The sequence below is a fragment of the Emys orbicularis genome, chromosome 4 (genome assembly GCF_028017835.1).
Source record: "Emys orbicularis isolate rEmyOrb1 chromosome 4, rEmyOrb1.hap1, whole genome shotgun sequence".
NCBI lineage: Eukaryota > Metazoa > Chordata > Testudines > Emydidae > Emys > Emys orbicularis.
Genome location: NC_088686.1, coordinates 97,383,295 through 97,397,038, shown reverse-complemented (window position 1 = coordinate 97,397,038; position 13,744 = coordinate 97,383,295). Strand labels below are relative to the sequence as shown.

The window sequence follows — 13,744 nt, the reverse complement described above, 5'->3', positions numbered from 1 at the left end:
CCAGAATCATGTTTGCTTTTTTTGCAACAGCATCACACTGTTGACTCATATTTAGCTTGTGGTCCACTATAACCCCTAGATCCCTTTTTGCCGTATTCCTTCCTAGACAGTCTCTTCCCATTCTTTATGTGTGAAACTGATTTTTCCTTCCTAAGTGGAGCACTTTGCATTTGTCTTTATTAAACTTCATCCTGTTTACCTCAGACCATTTCTCCAATTTGTCCAGATCATTTTGAATTATGACCCTGTCCTCCAAAGCAGTTGCAATCCCTCCCAGTTTGGTATCTTCTGCAAACTTAATAAGCGTACTTTCTATGCCAATATCTAAGTTGTTGATGAAGATATTGAACAGAGCCGGTCCCAAAACAGACCCCTGCAGAACCCCACTTGTTATGCCTTTCCATCAGGATTGGGAACCATTAATAACAACTCTCTGAGTACGGTTATCCAGCCAGTTATGCACCCACCTTATAGTAGCCCCATCTAAATTTTATTTGCCTAGTTTATCGATAAGAATATCATGCGAGACCGTATCAAATGCCTTACTAAAGTCTAGGTATACCACATCCACAGCTTCTCCCTTATCCACAAGACTCGTTATCCTATCAAAAAAAACTATCAGATTAGTTTGACATGATTTGTTCTTTACAAATCCATGCTGGCTATTCCCTATCACTTTACCACCTTCCAAGTGTTTGCAGATGATTTCCTTAATTACTTGCTCCATTATCTTCCCTGGCACAGAAGTTAAACTAACTGGTCTGTAGTTTCCTGGGTTGTTTTTATTTCCCTTTTTATAGATGGGCGCTATATTTGCCTTTTTCCAGTCTTCTGGAATCTCTCCCGTCTCCCATGATTTTCCAAAGATAATAGCTAGAGGCTCAGATACCTCCTCTATTAGCTCCTTGAGTATTCTAGGATGCATTTCATCAGGCCCTGGTGACTTGCAGGCATCTAACTTTTCCAAGTGATTTTTAACTTGTTCTTTTTTAATTTTATCTGCTAAACCTACCCCCTTCCCATTAGCATTCACTATGTTAGGCATTCCTTCAGACTTCTCGGTGAAGACCGAAACAAAGAAGTCATTAAGCATCTCTGCCATTTCCAAGTTTCCTGTTACTGTTTCTCCCTCTTCACTGAGCAGTGGGCCTACCCTGTTTTTGGTCTTCCTCTTGCTTCTAATGTATTGATTAAAAGTCTTCTTGTTTCCCTTTATTCCTGTAGCTAGTTTGAGTTCATTTTGTGCCTTTGCCTTTCTAATCTTGCCCCTGCATTCCTGTGTTGTTTGCCTATATTCATCCTTTGTAATCTGTCCTAGTTTCCATTTTTTAAAGGACTCCTTTTTATTTTTTAGATCATGCAAGATCTCGTGGTTAAGCCAAGGTGGTCTTTTGCCACATTTTCTATCTTTCCGCGTTATAGGTGAAACTGCGTTATATTGAACTTGCTTTGATCCTCCGGAGTGCGCAGCCCCGCCCCCCTGGAGCACTGCTTTACCACGTTATATCCAAATTCGTGTTATATCGGGTCGCGTTATATCGGGGTAGAGGTGTAGTTGTTAAACAGGCTACCATATTTATATCCATAAGCCTCTGGAAATGGGTGTGAACATGCATTGCCATCTGAATTTAGACAATACGTGTAACAATAAAAGTAATTCCTAGGTAACAGCAGAGGCCACTGTTACTGTTTGTATTACATTTGCCTGGATTAGAGCTAAATGATGGTAACTTTCAGAAATCAAGATATAGCTGTGTCTATGATGAATGTTTGTGTCTCATGAATCAGGATTAGTATTCCCTGGGGAGGGAAGGGAGTGAGTGGGAGCGGTTAGAAGGATGTCTGTACCCCTCTGGACTCTCTGCGGAATGGCCCCTGAGGAAATGGCTAAGAAAGAGATCAACAGGAATGCCAAATTTCTGCTGAATAGGTTAAAAGGGTGAGGAAGCCTCTTCGGCAGCCATCCATGCGCAGAAGGCCTGCATAACATTTCTGCTGAATAGGGCCCTAAATGAAGACAAAAGAAACATAGGAAGCCAATCGTAACTTGAAGAGCTTTTCTGATTTTGCGGTTTCTTATTTTTACACTTGCTAATCTCCAAGGACATTTTATTATTTTCGGTGCAATTAGACATCCCTTTGGACATGCCAATGGAATGGAAATAAAGTTTTACAAGAGAGTAAGTCATATTTTTATCTGATATATAAATGTAAGACAGCCTAACTATTTATTTAATTATTCCTTAACAGCTCTAAACAGATGGATATGGTTTAGCCAATATACAGTGAAAGTTACTCAAAGTTTTATATGTTATAAAAATCATCCTATATATAATGCCTGATTTTTAAGTTATATATGTATATTTTAAAAGTTTGAAGTATTTTACATCCCACTAAAACTGATAGCTGATTTTATGTCCATGCTACGTCAGGCTCACTTTAAAAACAGGAGTTTCAAAGCCCTTTTCTGGGTTTAGTCCACAAATGTGGATCCTGCTATTTTGTTCACAAAGATTTTATCCATCTTCTAGTTTCTCATTAAAGAGCTTTCACAATTAAAATAAATACGCAGGAAATGGAAATCTTACCTCTGCAAGCGGATGCCAATGAGCAATCGGTTTCCGAGGATACGAGAGCATTTCATTCCAGTGGTCCCGGCCTAGGCTCTCTGCATCGTTGCCTATTTGACACACTCCAATGACCTCATTGTGACCTACACTGTGAAAATGTGCCATAATATTTTTTTCTTAAAATTTTACATTTGGGAACAAATATCATTTAAATTCGTTATGACAGACAATGATCGAGGATGCTGGGAAAAGTTGATGAGCTACACAACACAGGTTTGAGCTTCATCCCTATCTTTCTCACTAACATAGATAATATACCAATAATTTACTCTTTTATACCATGTTAGTTCACACCGTGTGTGTGTTGGTTTTCTATGAAGTAAATTGACTGTTGGACTTTTATTTGTCTACACTCCAATTTTAACCAACAGAAAAATTCATTAATATTTGCAAAAGAGAAAAATAACTATACATCATACTTGTTCTGACTCCAGCCCACCCAAAGCATCCGACATGTAAAGACTACTATGTGAAACGGGATAGCTGAACAAACAGTACACCTATTCCAAAGCAATTATTTGCAAATAGAATATACTGTGGGCCACATTTTCAGAGGAAATCTGAGTAATTAATATGATTGTGCACAAATGGCCATTCAGAGTGCAAACTGTTCATTTGGATAGGCAATCATTACAATTCTAGTAAATATGTATGCAAATTAGGCATACAAAGTTATGGATGCAATTCTGTATCTCAAAAACTAAGAAGGAAATGCTGTTTGATGGTACAGAGAATTGTAGCCCTCTGCCGAGACCTGCATGACAAAACATTTTTAATCAATATCACAAACTGAGAAAACTATGAGCATTTGTGCCAGCTTTTTACAATCTTTTGCCTCGTAAAATCTTGCATAGTAGAGTAACAGCTACAGGTATCTCACCGGTCATAATCCATAACTGCTATTGACAAGTTAATTTGGTCAATGTTTTCCGGAGGGACATCAAAGACTATGGCTTCATTGTAAACAGGATTGAGGGTATTCCTCTTGGTGGAAGTTTTCCTTTTCTTTAGCCGCCTTCCTTCGCACATTAAAGAAACCTTCACGTAGGGATCTGTGTGAATCATAATAAGCAGTTTTGTTGATTTAAAAATAAACACAGATGGAAAGCAAATGGAGTAACCTTTAATATATGCCTATATCTATATACATAATTTATTCACCGGTACCTAAATTAGAATCTGAGCTCCTTCAATAATGAAATGCCTGGGAGGCGCTGGCAGTTAAAAGGTCTTCCTGGTTGAATGACTGTAATGAACAATTAGATGTTCATTCAGGAAGCTGGGTTTTTGTATTGTGTCTTCTCAAAGAATGTAAAAATTTCCATTATGACATAATGTGGATTCCCGTGTTTGTAACAGTCTGTGTAACTGATTACATCTATAGCAGAAGTAGAACCTGGACACAATCAGATAATGTAGTCAGCGTTAGTGTTTGCTGATATGGAATTAGTTATGTTAACACTTTAGAAGTATAATAGTTTGAGTGGCGTACAATTATTGTTCTCTTTAGAGGTACAGTTAAAGCTGTGGGTGTAGTAGAAGACTGCCCCACTTGGGGCACCTGTTTCATTGTAGCTCCTTTCTGACAGTACTATTACCCTTATCCCCCTTTGCCAGTGGATTGAAACAAGGCATCTGTGACCCCTTTGTAGCAAAATCCCAAACTGGTTTCATTTTGTTTTCAATACCGACCCTGAAAATAGTTGCTACAATGGACCAGTGAGCTTCATAATCTTGGCCCAAGCATCATTTGTATCAGGTTAATGGCTGTTGAGCCTCTCCATTGTCAGTGTTGGTTTATACTGTACCCAACAGAAACACCAACAAATAGCAGGCAGTGCAAAATTAAATTCTGTGGTTACAGTCCCAGCATGGCCATCTCCAAGTATTTAAAAGCCAGGCCCCCAAAATTCTTGAGGTCTTTACGATAATAAAATTTGGGTTCTTTTAAATTGCCTTCTAGTTTTTGAGCCTTTACGGTTCACATTTTTTAAGCTTTTCTTTGCAACTAGGATGGCTAAAATCATTTTTTAATGAAAGAATCTCCCATAATCAAATAACTCCAGAAACTGGGGCTTTAAGAAAAACACCAAATATCAGAAGAGTTGGAAACACTGTATCATATCTTTAATTCAAGGGGGAGAAGATGAAACTATAATGTTGGGCATGAAAGAAATTCCTACCTGATGCTCCTGTTATGTCCATTGCCTTTAAATTCCTAGCCTTTATTATGGTAATAGTTAATCTGCCAGCTGTTGGAAGGTAGCAGAGTGAGAACATCAAGTCACCAAGATCCACATTGTCCTGTAAAAAAAACAAGTTTGTGAAACAATCTCTCTCTCTCTCTCTCTCTGTGCCTAGAAAGGCACAGAGTAACTAATGATAAAATATGTGTATTTAGGAGCTCCGGTTATTCCAGAGGAAACTTAATTCTCACTTGCAAAGCACATGGCAGGTGCTGCTCAGTTTGTAGGCAGAGTTCTGACACCAGCAGTACCATGAGCTGTAAACCTCATTACAATTTTGTAGCAGTCAGTAGTCAGACAGGAGCCGTGTCCTAGTGGTAAGAACAGGGGTAGGTACCTGGAGATCTTTGTTCTACTACTGACTTGCTGTATGATGTTGGACAAGTCTCTGGAGCTCTTTATGCCTCAGCTTCCCTATTTGCAGGGAATTTACCATAACAGGGTTCATGGGAGGAACAGCAAATTGACAAGGTAGGATAAGTTTTCATACAACTGCCCAGGGCTTGTCAGGCCAAACATTGCAGTAGGGAAGGTCAGTGGAGGGAGCACCATCAGGGGTTAAAGTAACCTGGAGCAGGAGGGAATGCAACTCTCCCTCTCCTGCCAAAAGCAGAATGAGAACTTTCCTCTCCCTGGTTTGCAGGAGCAGCTCTCCCCCTGCAGCCCTCCCTTCTCCTTAGCTGGTGCAGTGACTGCATCCCTTTCCTGTTTCAAGTCACCGGGTACCATCTGAGTTTCCGAAAGGCAGCTGAGGAGGAAGTGCACCAGATCCCAGATGTAAATATTAGGGAACAAACACAATTTTTTTCACCTGATTACAAAGGAAAAATGTTGGCAGATTTGTTTTACCTAGCCAAATGCTTCATCCACTTTGGACGGACCTGCCAACATTAGAAGCCATTCAGTAGGGATGATGCATTAGAGCATGTTGTAAGGCACATCTGTTTGCTCAGCTTTTGCCCTAGGGAGTGGGAAGAGATGGCTGAGCGACAGTTCTTTCCTGCTGTTTCTTTCATTCTTTTTTTTTTTTTTTTTTTGAGAGGGGCGTTTATTAATTGACAACATATTAATTATATTGATAATAAGCTGTAGGAGTTGTGATAGGTGCATTTTGTAAGGGGGGGGGATAGATTTTTGGGAGAAAAGTAGGGATTTACTTTTTAACTCCTTGTAGTAGTTTGGATTTAAGGCAGCTTTCCCAAGAGACAGAGTGGGGGAAATGGTCACTGTTTTTCTGAAAAAATATAGTTGAGCATGAATTAATAAATATTTATTGACACCAGCAGATAAATATTTGTTTTGTAACTGGAGTGGTATCTGTGAAGTATCTCAGAAAGGACTCAACATTTTATTTATTACTTCCATTCTACCAAGCTTTTAAGTGAGTCTGGAAATGTTTTTTGTCCATTTTACAGTTTTGGTATCAATGTAAGCAGATGAGAAATCTTGTTTATCGATGAAGAAAACTCTATATTTTTGATAGATAACTGTGACTATATGGCGGGGTGATTTTCTTTGATTAATAATGTCTCCTAATTAAGCAGCCCTAGAGATCTTTCTCTTCATAGGTTACACACTTTTTCCTTTTGGATTCTCAAAGGAAACTTTTCTAGTTATAGATACCTTTTTCTGTTAACAGTGTATGTGTTTAATCTGCTGAGGTGGTGCAGGTTCAGTGTTAGCATGCCTGTTTCTGGTAATATTCCATACAAGTTGTTTTTCCCCTTATTGTGATATATTTATGTCACAGTAACACCGACAAGCCTCAAGCAAGATCAGAGTCTCATTGTGCAAGGCAGTGCATAGACACATGGTAAGAGACCATCCCTGACTGACAAATAGGACAAAGAATGGGAATGGAATAAGAGGTGAAAGGTCACACATAGCAGTTCAGTGGCAGTTCAGGTGTCCTATCCACTACTTACACTCTTTCTTTCTTTCTTTCTTTTCCTTCTTGCAATGACCCTGTCTTCCCCCTTAGCTTCTTATCCCTTTAACTGGTTATAGCTGACCTTTCAAATTAAAAAGGTCATAGAGCAGTTTTTAAACTAAGGGCTGGGGCAAAGCCGACAAGTGCGGAGGAGCATGTGGTTCAGACAGTGACATCCCTTAGGGGACGATCTATTAATGGAGATTCTCTATGTCCTAGTAAGGAGGAGAGGGTGGAAGATGATAAAATACAGGTAGGATCTGATGAGAAACAGTCAAATGAAAAAAAAAAAGTCCCATTCAATTACATCATGTAATGGCAGACAGCTAAAAAGTGACAAGTTTTTAAAGTGCTTAATGCACCAATGCTGTAAGTCTAAATAATAAGATGGATGAACTAGAGTGCCTCATATTAAATGAGGATATTGATGTAATAGGCATCACAGAACTTGGTGGAATGAGGATAATCAATGGGACACAGTAATACCAGGTAAAAAATATATCGGAAGGACAGAACAGGTCGTGCTGGTGGGGGAGTGGCATTATATGCGAAAGAAAGCGTAGACTCTAATGAAGTAAAAATCTTAAATGAACCAAACTGTACCATAGAATCTCTATGGATAGTAATTCCATGCTCTAATAATAAGAATATAGCAGTAGGGATATATTACTGACCACCTAACCAGGATGCTGATAGTGACTGTGAAATGTTCAGGGAGATTAGAGTGGCTATTAAAATAAAAAACTCAATAATAGGGGATTTCAGTTATCTCCATATTGACTGGGTATATGTCATCTCAGGAAGGAATGCAGAGATAAAGTTTTTTGACACCTTAAATGACAGCTTCCTGGAGCAGCTAGTCCTGGAACCCACAACAGGAGAGGCAATTCTTGATTTAGTCCTAAGTGGAGCACAGGATCTGGTCCAAGACGTGACTATAGCTGGACCGCTTGGTAATAGCGACCATAATATAATTAAATTTAACATCTCTGTGGTGGAGAAAACACCACAGCAGCCCAACACTAGCATTCAATTTCAGAAAAGGGAACTACACAAAAATGAGGAGGTTAGTTAAACAGAAATTAAAAGGTACAGTGCCAAAAGTGAAATTCCTGCAAGCTGCATGGAAACTTTTTAAAGACACCATAATAGAGGCTCAACTTAAATGTATACCCCAAATTAAAAAACATAATAAGAGAACCAAAAAAGTACTACCGTGGCTAGACAACTAAGTAGAAGAAGCAGTGAGAGGCAAAAAGTCATCCTTTAAAAAGTGGAAGTTAAATCCTAGTGAGGAAAATAGAAAGGAGCATAAACACTGGTAAATGAAATGTAAAAATATAATTAGGAAGGCCAAAAAAGAATTTGAAGAACAGTTAGCCAAAGACTAGGAACATTTTTTTTTAAAGTACACCAGAAGCAGGAAGCCTGCTAAACAACTAGTGGGGCCACTGGATGATCGAGGTGCTAAAGGAGCACTCAAGGACGATAACACCATTGCAGAGAAACTAAATGAATTCTTTGCATCGGTTTTCACAGCTGAGGATGTGAAGGAGATTCCCAAACCTGAGCCATTCTTTTTAGGTGACAAATCTGAGGAACTGTCCCAGATTGAGGTGTCATTAGAGGAGGTTTTGGAACAAATTGATAAACTAAATAGTAATAAGACACCAGGACTAGATGGTATTCACACAAGAGTTCTGAAGGAACTCAAATGTGAAACTGCAGAACTACTAACTGTAGTCTGTAACCTATCATTTAAATCAGTTTCTGTACCAAATGACTGGAGGATAGTTAATGTAATGCCAATTTTTAAAAAGGGCTCCAGAGGTGATCCCGGCAATTACAGGCCGGTAAGCCTCACTTTAGTACCAGGCAAACTGGTTGAAACTTTAGTAAAGAACAATATTGTCAGACACATAGATGAACATAATTTGTTGGGAAATAGTCAACATGGTTTTTATCAAGGGAAATCATACCTCATCAATCTACTAGAATTCTTTGAGGAGGTCAACAAGCATGTGGACAAGGGGGATCCAGTGGATATAGTGTACTTAGATTTTCAGAAAGCCTTTGACAAGGTCCCTCACCAAAGATTCTTAAGCAAAGTAAGCAGTCATGGGATAAGAGGGAAGGTCCTCTCATGGATTGGTAACTGGTTAAAGATAGGAAAAAAAGGGTAGGAATAAATGGTCAGTTTTCAGAATGGAGAGAGGTAAATAGTGGTGTCCCCCGGGGGTCTGTACGGGGCCCAGTTCTATTCAGTATATTCATAAATGATGTGGGAAAAGGGGTAAACAGTGAGGTGGCAAAATTTGCAGATGATACAAAATTGCTCAAGATAGTTAAGTCCCAGGCAGACTGCAAAGAGCTACAAAAGGATCTCTCAGAACTGGTGACTGGGCAACAAAATGGCAGATGAAATTCAATGTTGATAAATGCAAAGTAATGCACATTGGAAAACATCCCAACTATACATATAAAATGATGGGGTCTAAATTGGCTGTTACCACTCAAGAAATCGACCTTGGAATCATTGTGGATAGTTCTCTGAAAACATCCACTCAATGTGCAGCGGCAGTCAAAAAAGCGAACAGAATATTGGGAATCATTACAAAAGGTATAGATAATAAGACAGAAAATATCATATTGCCTCTATGTAAATCCATAGTATGGCAACATCTTGAATACTGTGTGCAGATGTGGTCACCCCATCTCAAAAAAGATACATTGGAATTGGAAAAGATTCAGAAAAGGACAACAAAAATGCTTAGGGGTATGGAGCGCCTGCCATATGAGGAGAGATGAATAAAACTGGGACTTTTCAGCTTGGAAAAGAGACAACTAAGGGGGGGATATGATAGAGGTCTATAAGATCATGACTGGTGTGGAAAAAGTAAATGTGTTATTTACTCCTTCTCATAAGACAAGAACTAGGGGGCACGAAATGAAATTAATAGACCACAGTTTAAAACAAACAAAGGAAGTATTTTTTCACACAATGCACAGTCAACCTGTGGAACTCCTTGCCAAAGGATGTTATGAAGACCAAGACTATAACAGGGTTCAAAAAAGAACTAGAAAAGTTCATGGAGGATAGGTCAATTAATGGCTATTAGCCAGGATGGGCAGGGATGGTGTACCTAGCCTCTGTTTGCCAGAAGCTGGGAGTGGGTGACAGGGGATGGATCACTGGATGATTACCTGTTCTGTTCATTCCCTCTTGGGCCCCTGGCATTGCCCACTGTTGGAAGACAGGATACTGGGCTAGATGGACCTTTGGTCTGAGCCAGTATGGCTGTTCTTATGTTCAGAAATAAAAAGTTGACAGACAAGAACTAATTAAGACACACTCCAGGTTACACTCTAGGACCTTCTACTAATGGAATCCTCCTTACTCTTTACTTTAAACACTCCCATTGGTAAAAGCAGTCCAGATGTCTTCACTTCTTGGCAGTAGAAGTGAACACTGTGGATAAGTTGTTTGTGGTGACTGCAAAGCAAACAATTAAAGGGCATGACACTAGTACAAGATGTCTGGGGTGACTCACCCTGTTTAATGTCTCCAAACAATTCACAGCACGGAAATAGACTGCTACCACACTCTTTGTGTCACTGACTCATTTGGACTGCTGGAAGATCAAAGTGGTGTTTGACAAGGTGATGTTTAACACTATAAGTGGTGTCACCACACTCAGAGGAAATACTCCTTTGCTGAAATCTGCACTCAGCTCTGGGTGAGGCATATCTGCTCTATCAAATTTCACTGATGAATAGTTGGACATGATTATTTTCTGACTGAGAAATTTTCCCTAAATGGTCCATAATCACTGCACCGCTGCCACTTCTGATTCTGGGGGAAAATGTTTCAAGAGATTGGCTGGAAGTTTCCCAGGTCCATGGGGATTCTGAACTATACAATTTTCCCTCCTGTGATGCAAACTATGTAACTCGTTGGGAAGAGAATTCCATGGTCCATTTACAGTAGTTAGTGACACCTTTTTGTGGCTGTATTCTTCAAGAACTTGCCCCCATGAACCAAAAAAATTGCTCATGAGCTATTAGGAAAATCTGGCACCCTAATGAAGCATGTAATTTTGTAAAGAGAAGTCCCAGTAGATAGAACTGGATAAATAAAAACAATGAATATGTTTCAGTGGTATTCATTACCTTTTTGATTTGTTTTCTACGAACATTTCTAAGAGTAACTTTGCTCACAAGAACATTAACAGAAAGTGAAAGCCTGGCATGTCTCCTGTTTCTCTTGGAACCCAGCCTGTGCCAGTATATATATAACCCAGGCCAGGGGGTGATACTTCTCAGAGCTGTGTATGGTCCCCACAGACTGCAGTAATTACTCCCCACTGGTTTTAGTTTTGGGAGGAGCTGTGGTAACTCTCCCCCATGGAGTAGAACACAATCCCTGGCCCATAATGATAAATATAACTTTCATAAAGTTCATACAATAGTCCCCAAATATATTGCACGTGGCTGCAATATCTCTCAGATACCATGTGACTTATCACATGGTACCAAGTGACCAAACACACATCATAAATAGTAAAAGATAAAGATGAAATAATCAATGAATAAACCTAAAGATGAAGATAAAATGTTCAGACAGTTATAAATGAACCATTGTTTGTGGGTGGTTCATGAAAAGAACAAAAGGGATAAATTTAAAGAATAAATGATTGTCTGCAAATAGCTCTCAATTCTAAGAACAAAGAATTTAAGGCTTTTAGAAGAACTGCAAGAGCAGAGCTTAAGAAACTACCCTGAGTGTACTTCAGGAAATTATCCTATAAAACATTTATCTTCAAGCTTTGTAAACTTCCTCACATTTGATAAGAGCTCTTAAACTATAAAATTATATATTTTGAATCAAACAGCCTCAGGAACAAATAGAGCTGGCTAAGATTTTTTCAAAATCGTGAAATTTCAATGATTTTTTTTATTGTTGACAAAAAACAGCAAAAAAAAATCAACATTTTTACGTTGTGGGGTGATATTTTTCAGACTGCTGTAGTAAAAAATACACTCCTCATCCCAAATTCTTACTGTGCAAGAAACCTCATGCATAGTTACATGATAGACCTTCTTATTAGTATGAGAGGATTCAAAATGGTGGTAATTACAACAATACTGTGCATTTTCTATAGAATCTTTTTTATGAGAAGGATCTCAGAGCAGTTTTACAAATGTTAATTAAGCCTTAGAATGGACAAATGCATGTGTGCACACAAACACACACGCATCAAGTGACTCACAACTCTCGTGATCTTTTCAGGCTTTAAATGACTAGATTTCAAATTATTGTTTCACTTAAAAAAATAAACTAGTCATAGTTTCAGGTACTACTTCTGCCCCTGAGACAACTTGCCAGTACATGAATGTATACACAAATATTTTTCTCTCCCTTCTTGCTGTGTGAAAGACCAATATAAACAGGTGGAAGATGACTGTCTGGTTATACAGTAGAAAGAAGTAAACTGACTCATTGGAACTCAACATAAAATGCTGTTAAATGCACAAAGTAAGCAAACTGAAAATAAAGAGAACATAGCTTTTCTTTTCTCCAATCTTTTTCAGCTAGTAATTTTAGATGTTGTTTGTAATAATAGTGGGTGGTAAAAATTCCAGGCAGAACAGGTTATTTTAAAAATATTGATGCTGTCTTTTTTAATAGCACACACTATTACATTACAGTTTAGGACATGGATTGAAGACTAGTACAGTAACTACTTGAACCAACAGAGTCAATTAAGGTAGGCAGAATGTAACTGCTTGGAATTTGGCCAGGAAAATAAGGTTAATACGCAATTTCTAGTGAAAGAACTCTAGCATCTTTAATAACCACAAGTGATTAAAATCTGTTTTCTGTCATCTGAAAGATGGCTCCTCTAGTAGCATAGTGCCATTCCACAACACTGTTTCAGTACTATTTCTGAAGGTACATATTGATGACCAGTCTATGTCCTGTGATGGCTAGATCTTCCTCAGTGCTCCTCCTTCTAAGTACAGATGCACGTTAATCCTGATTTAGCTATGAGATCCCATTGAATCTCAGCAAACAAATGTGCTCACCAATCGATCAATATTTGATACTTCCCAGTCTCATCAAGCACTTTTATTTTGGTGACTCTGGAGTTAAAATATTTCAGAGCACTGATTATCTGTGAAAGATTAAATTATTATCTTGCTATTGAAATCTCAAAAGTTAGTAAATTTCTGGTGGAGTGAGCCTCATAATCTCTTTCCCATTCCCACTTAGCAAACTGCTATTTATTTTTACTGCAGGGTGTTATATCTTATCGTGTGAGAGTGCTGTTTCTATCACAGTCTCAGTCCCAGAAATGTTAAATTTGCTTTGGGGTTTTCAAGCCTTGACTGCTTATGAGACGATGCTCTTATACTGAACCAATAAATGCAACTTGACACAGTGTGTTAATTTAAATGATGAAATAGAGAACAGAGAGAACAAATTGAGCTTTTTGGTTGATAGTCAGTAATATCACAGCATTTGCCAAGACACCCAGTAAATACATGAGTTCAGATATGTGTTTTTGTTTCATTTTGTTTTATTTGTAAATTCAGTTTCCCCCAGGCAGAGAATGTCTAGAGGATTACTGCATATCTTGGGTTGGCTTAATATCCCTGAGCCTTAGGGCTTTGTGCCATGTACCATCACCCAATGTGGGCTGTAACTGTCAAGAAATGAACTGCATTTTCAGCTTAGAATTAACAAACTTAACTGGTAGGATTTTGAGTGAAGATTATGTTTTCAGTATGAGTTAGGTACTTTTATATTACTATGTATGCAAAACAAAATATGGCTGTATACACGTTATACTTTCAGGGCATTGTTTTGTATTCTTGTTAAAAGTGACTCAGTAAAATAACTCTTTTGATTTGATCAATGAATGTGTTTGTATTCA

The 13,744-nt window shown here is 38.4% G+C and overlaps 1 protein-coding gene across 1 annotated transcript in view; it reads right to left on the bottom strand.

Moving 5' to 3' along the window:
• Positions 1 to 1,899: 1,899 nt before the first annotated feature.
• Positions 1,900 to 13,744, bottom strand: part of SYT9 (synaptotagmin 9) — a 117,445-nt gene continuing 105,600 nt past the window's right edge. Inside the window, exons 4-7 of the mRNA XM_065403895.1 lie at positions 4,814 to 4,934; positions 3,511 to 3,682; positions 2,589 to 2,718; positions 1,900 to 2,007 (exon numbers count right to left, since the gene is read on the bottom strand). Of these exons, the coding sequence (XP_065259967.1) occupies positions 1,900 to 2,007; positions 2,589 to 2,718; positions 3,511 to 3,682; positions 4,814 to 4,934 (531 nt within the window). The remainder of the gene's footprint in view (positions 2,008 to 2,588; positions 2,719 to 3,510; positions 3,683 to 4,813; positions 4,935 to 13,744) is intronic.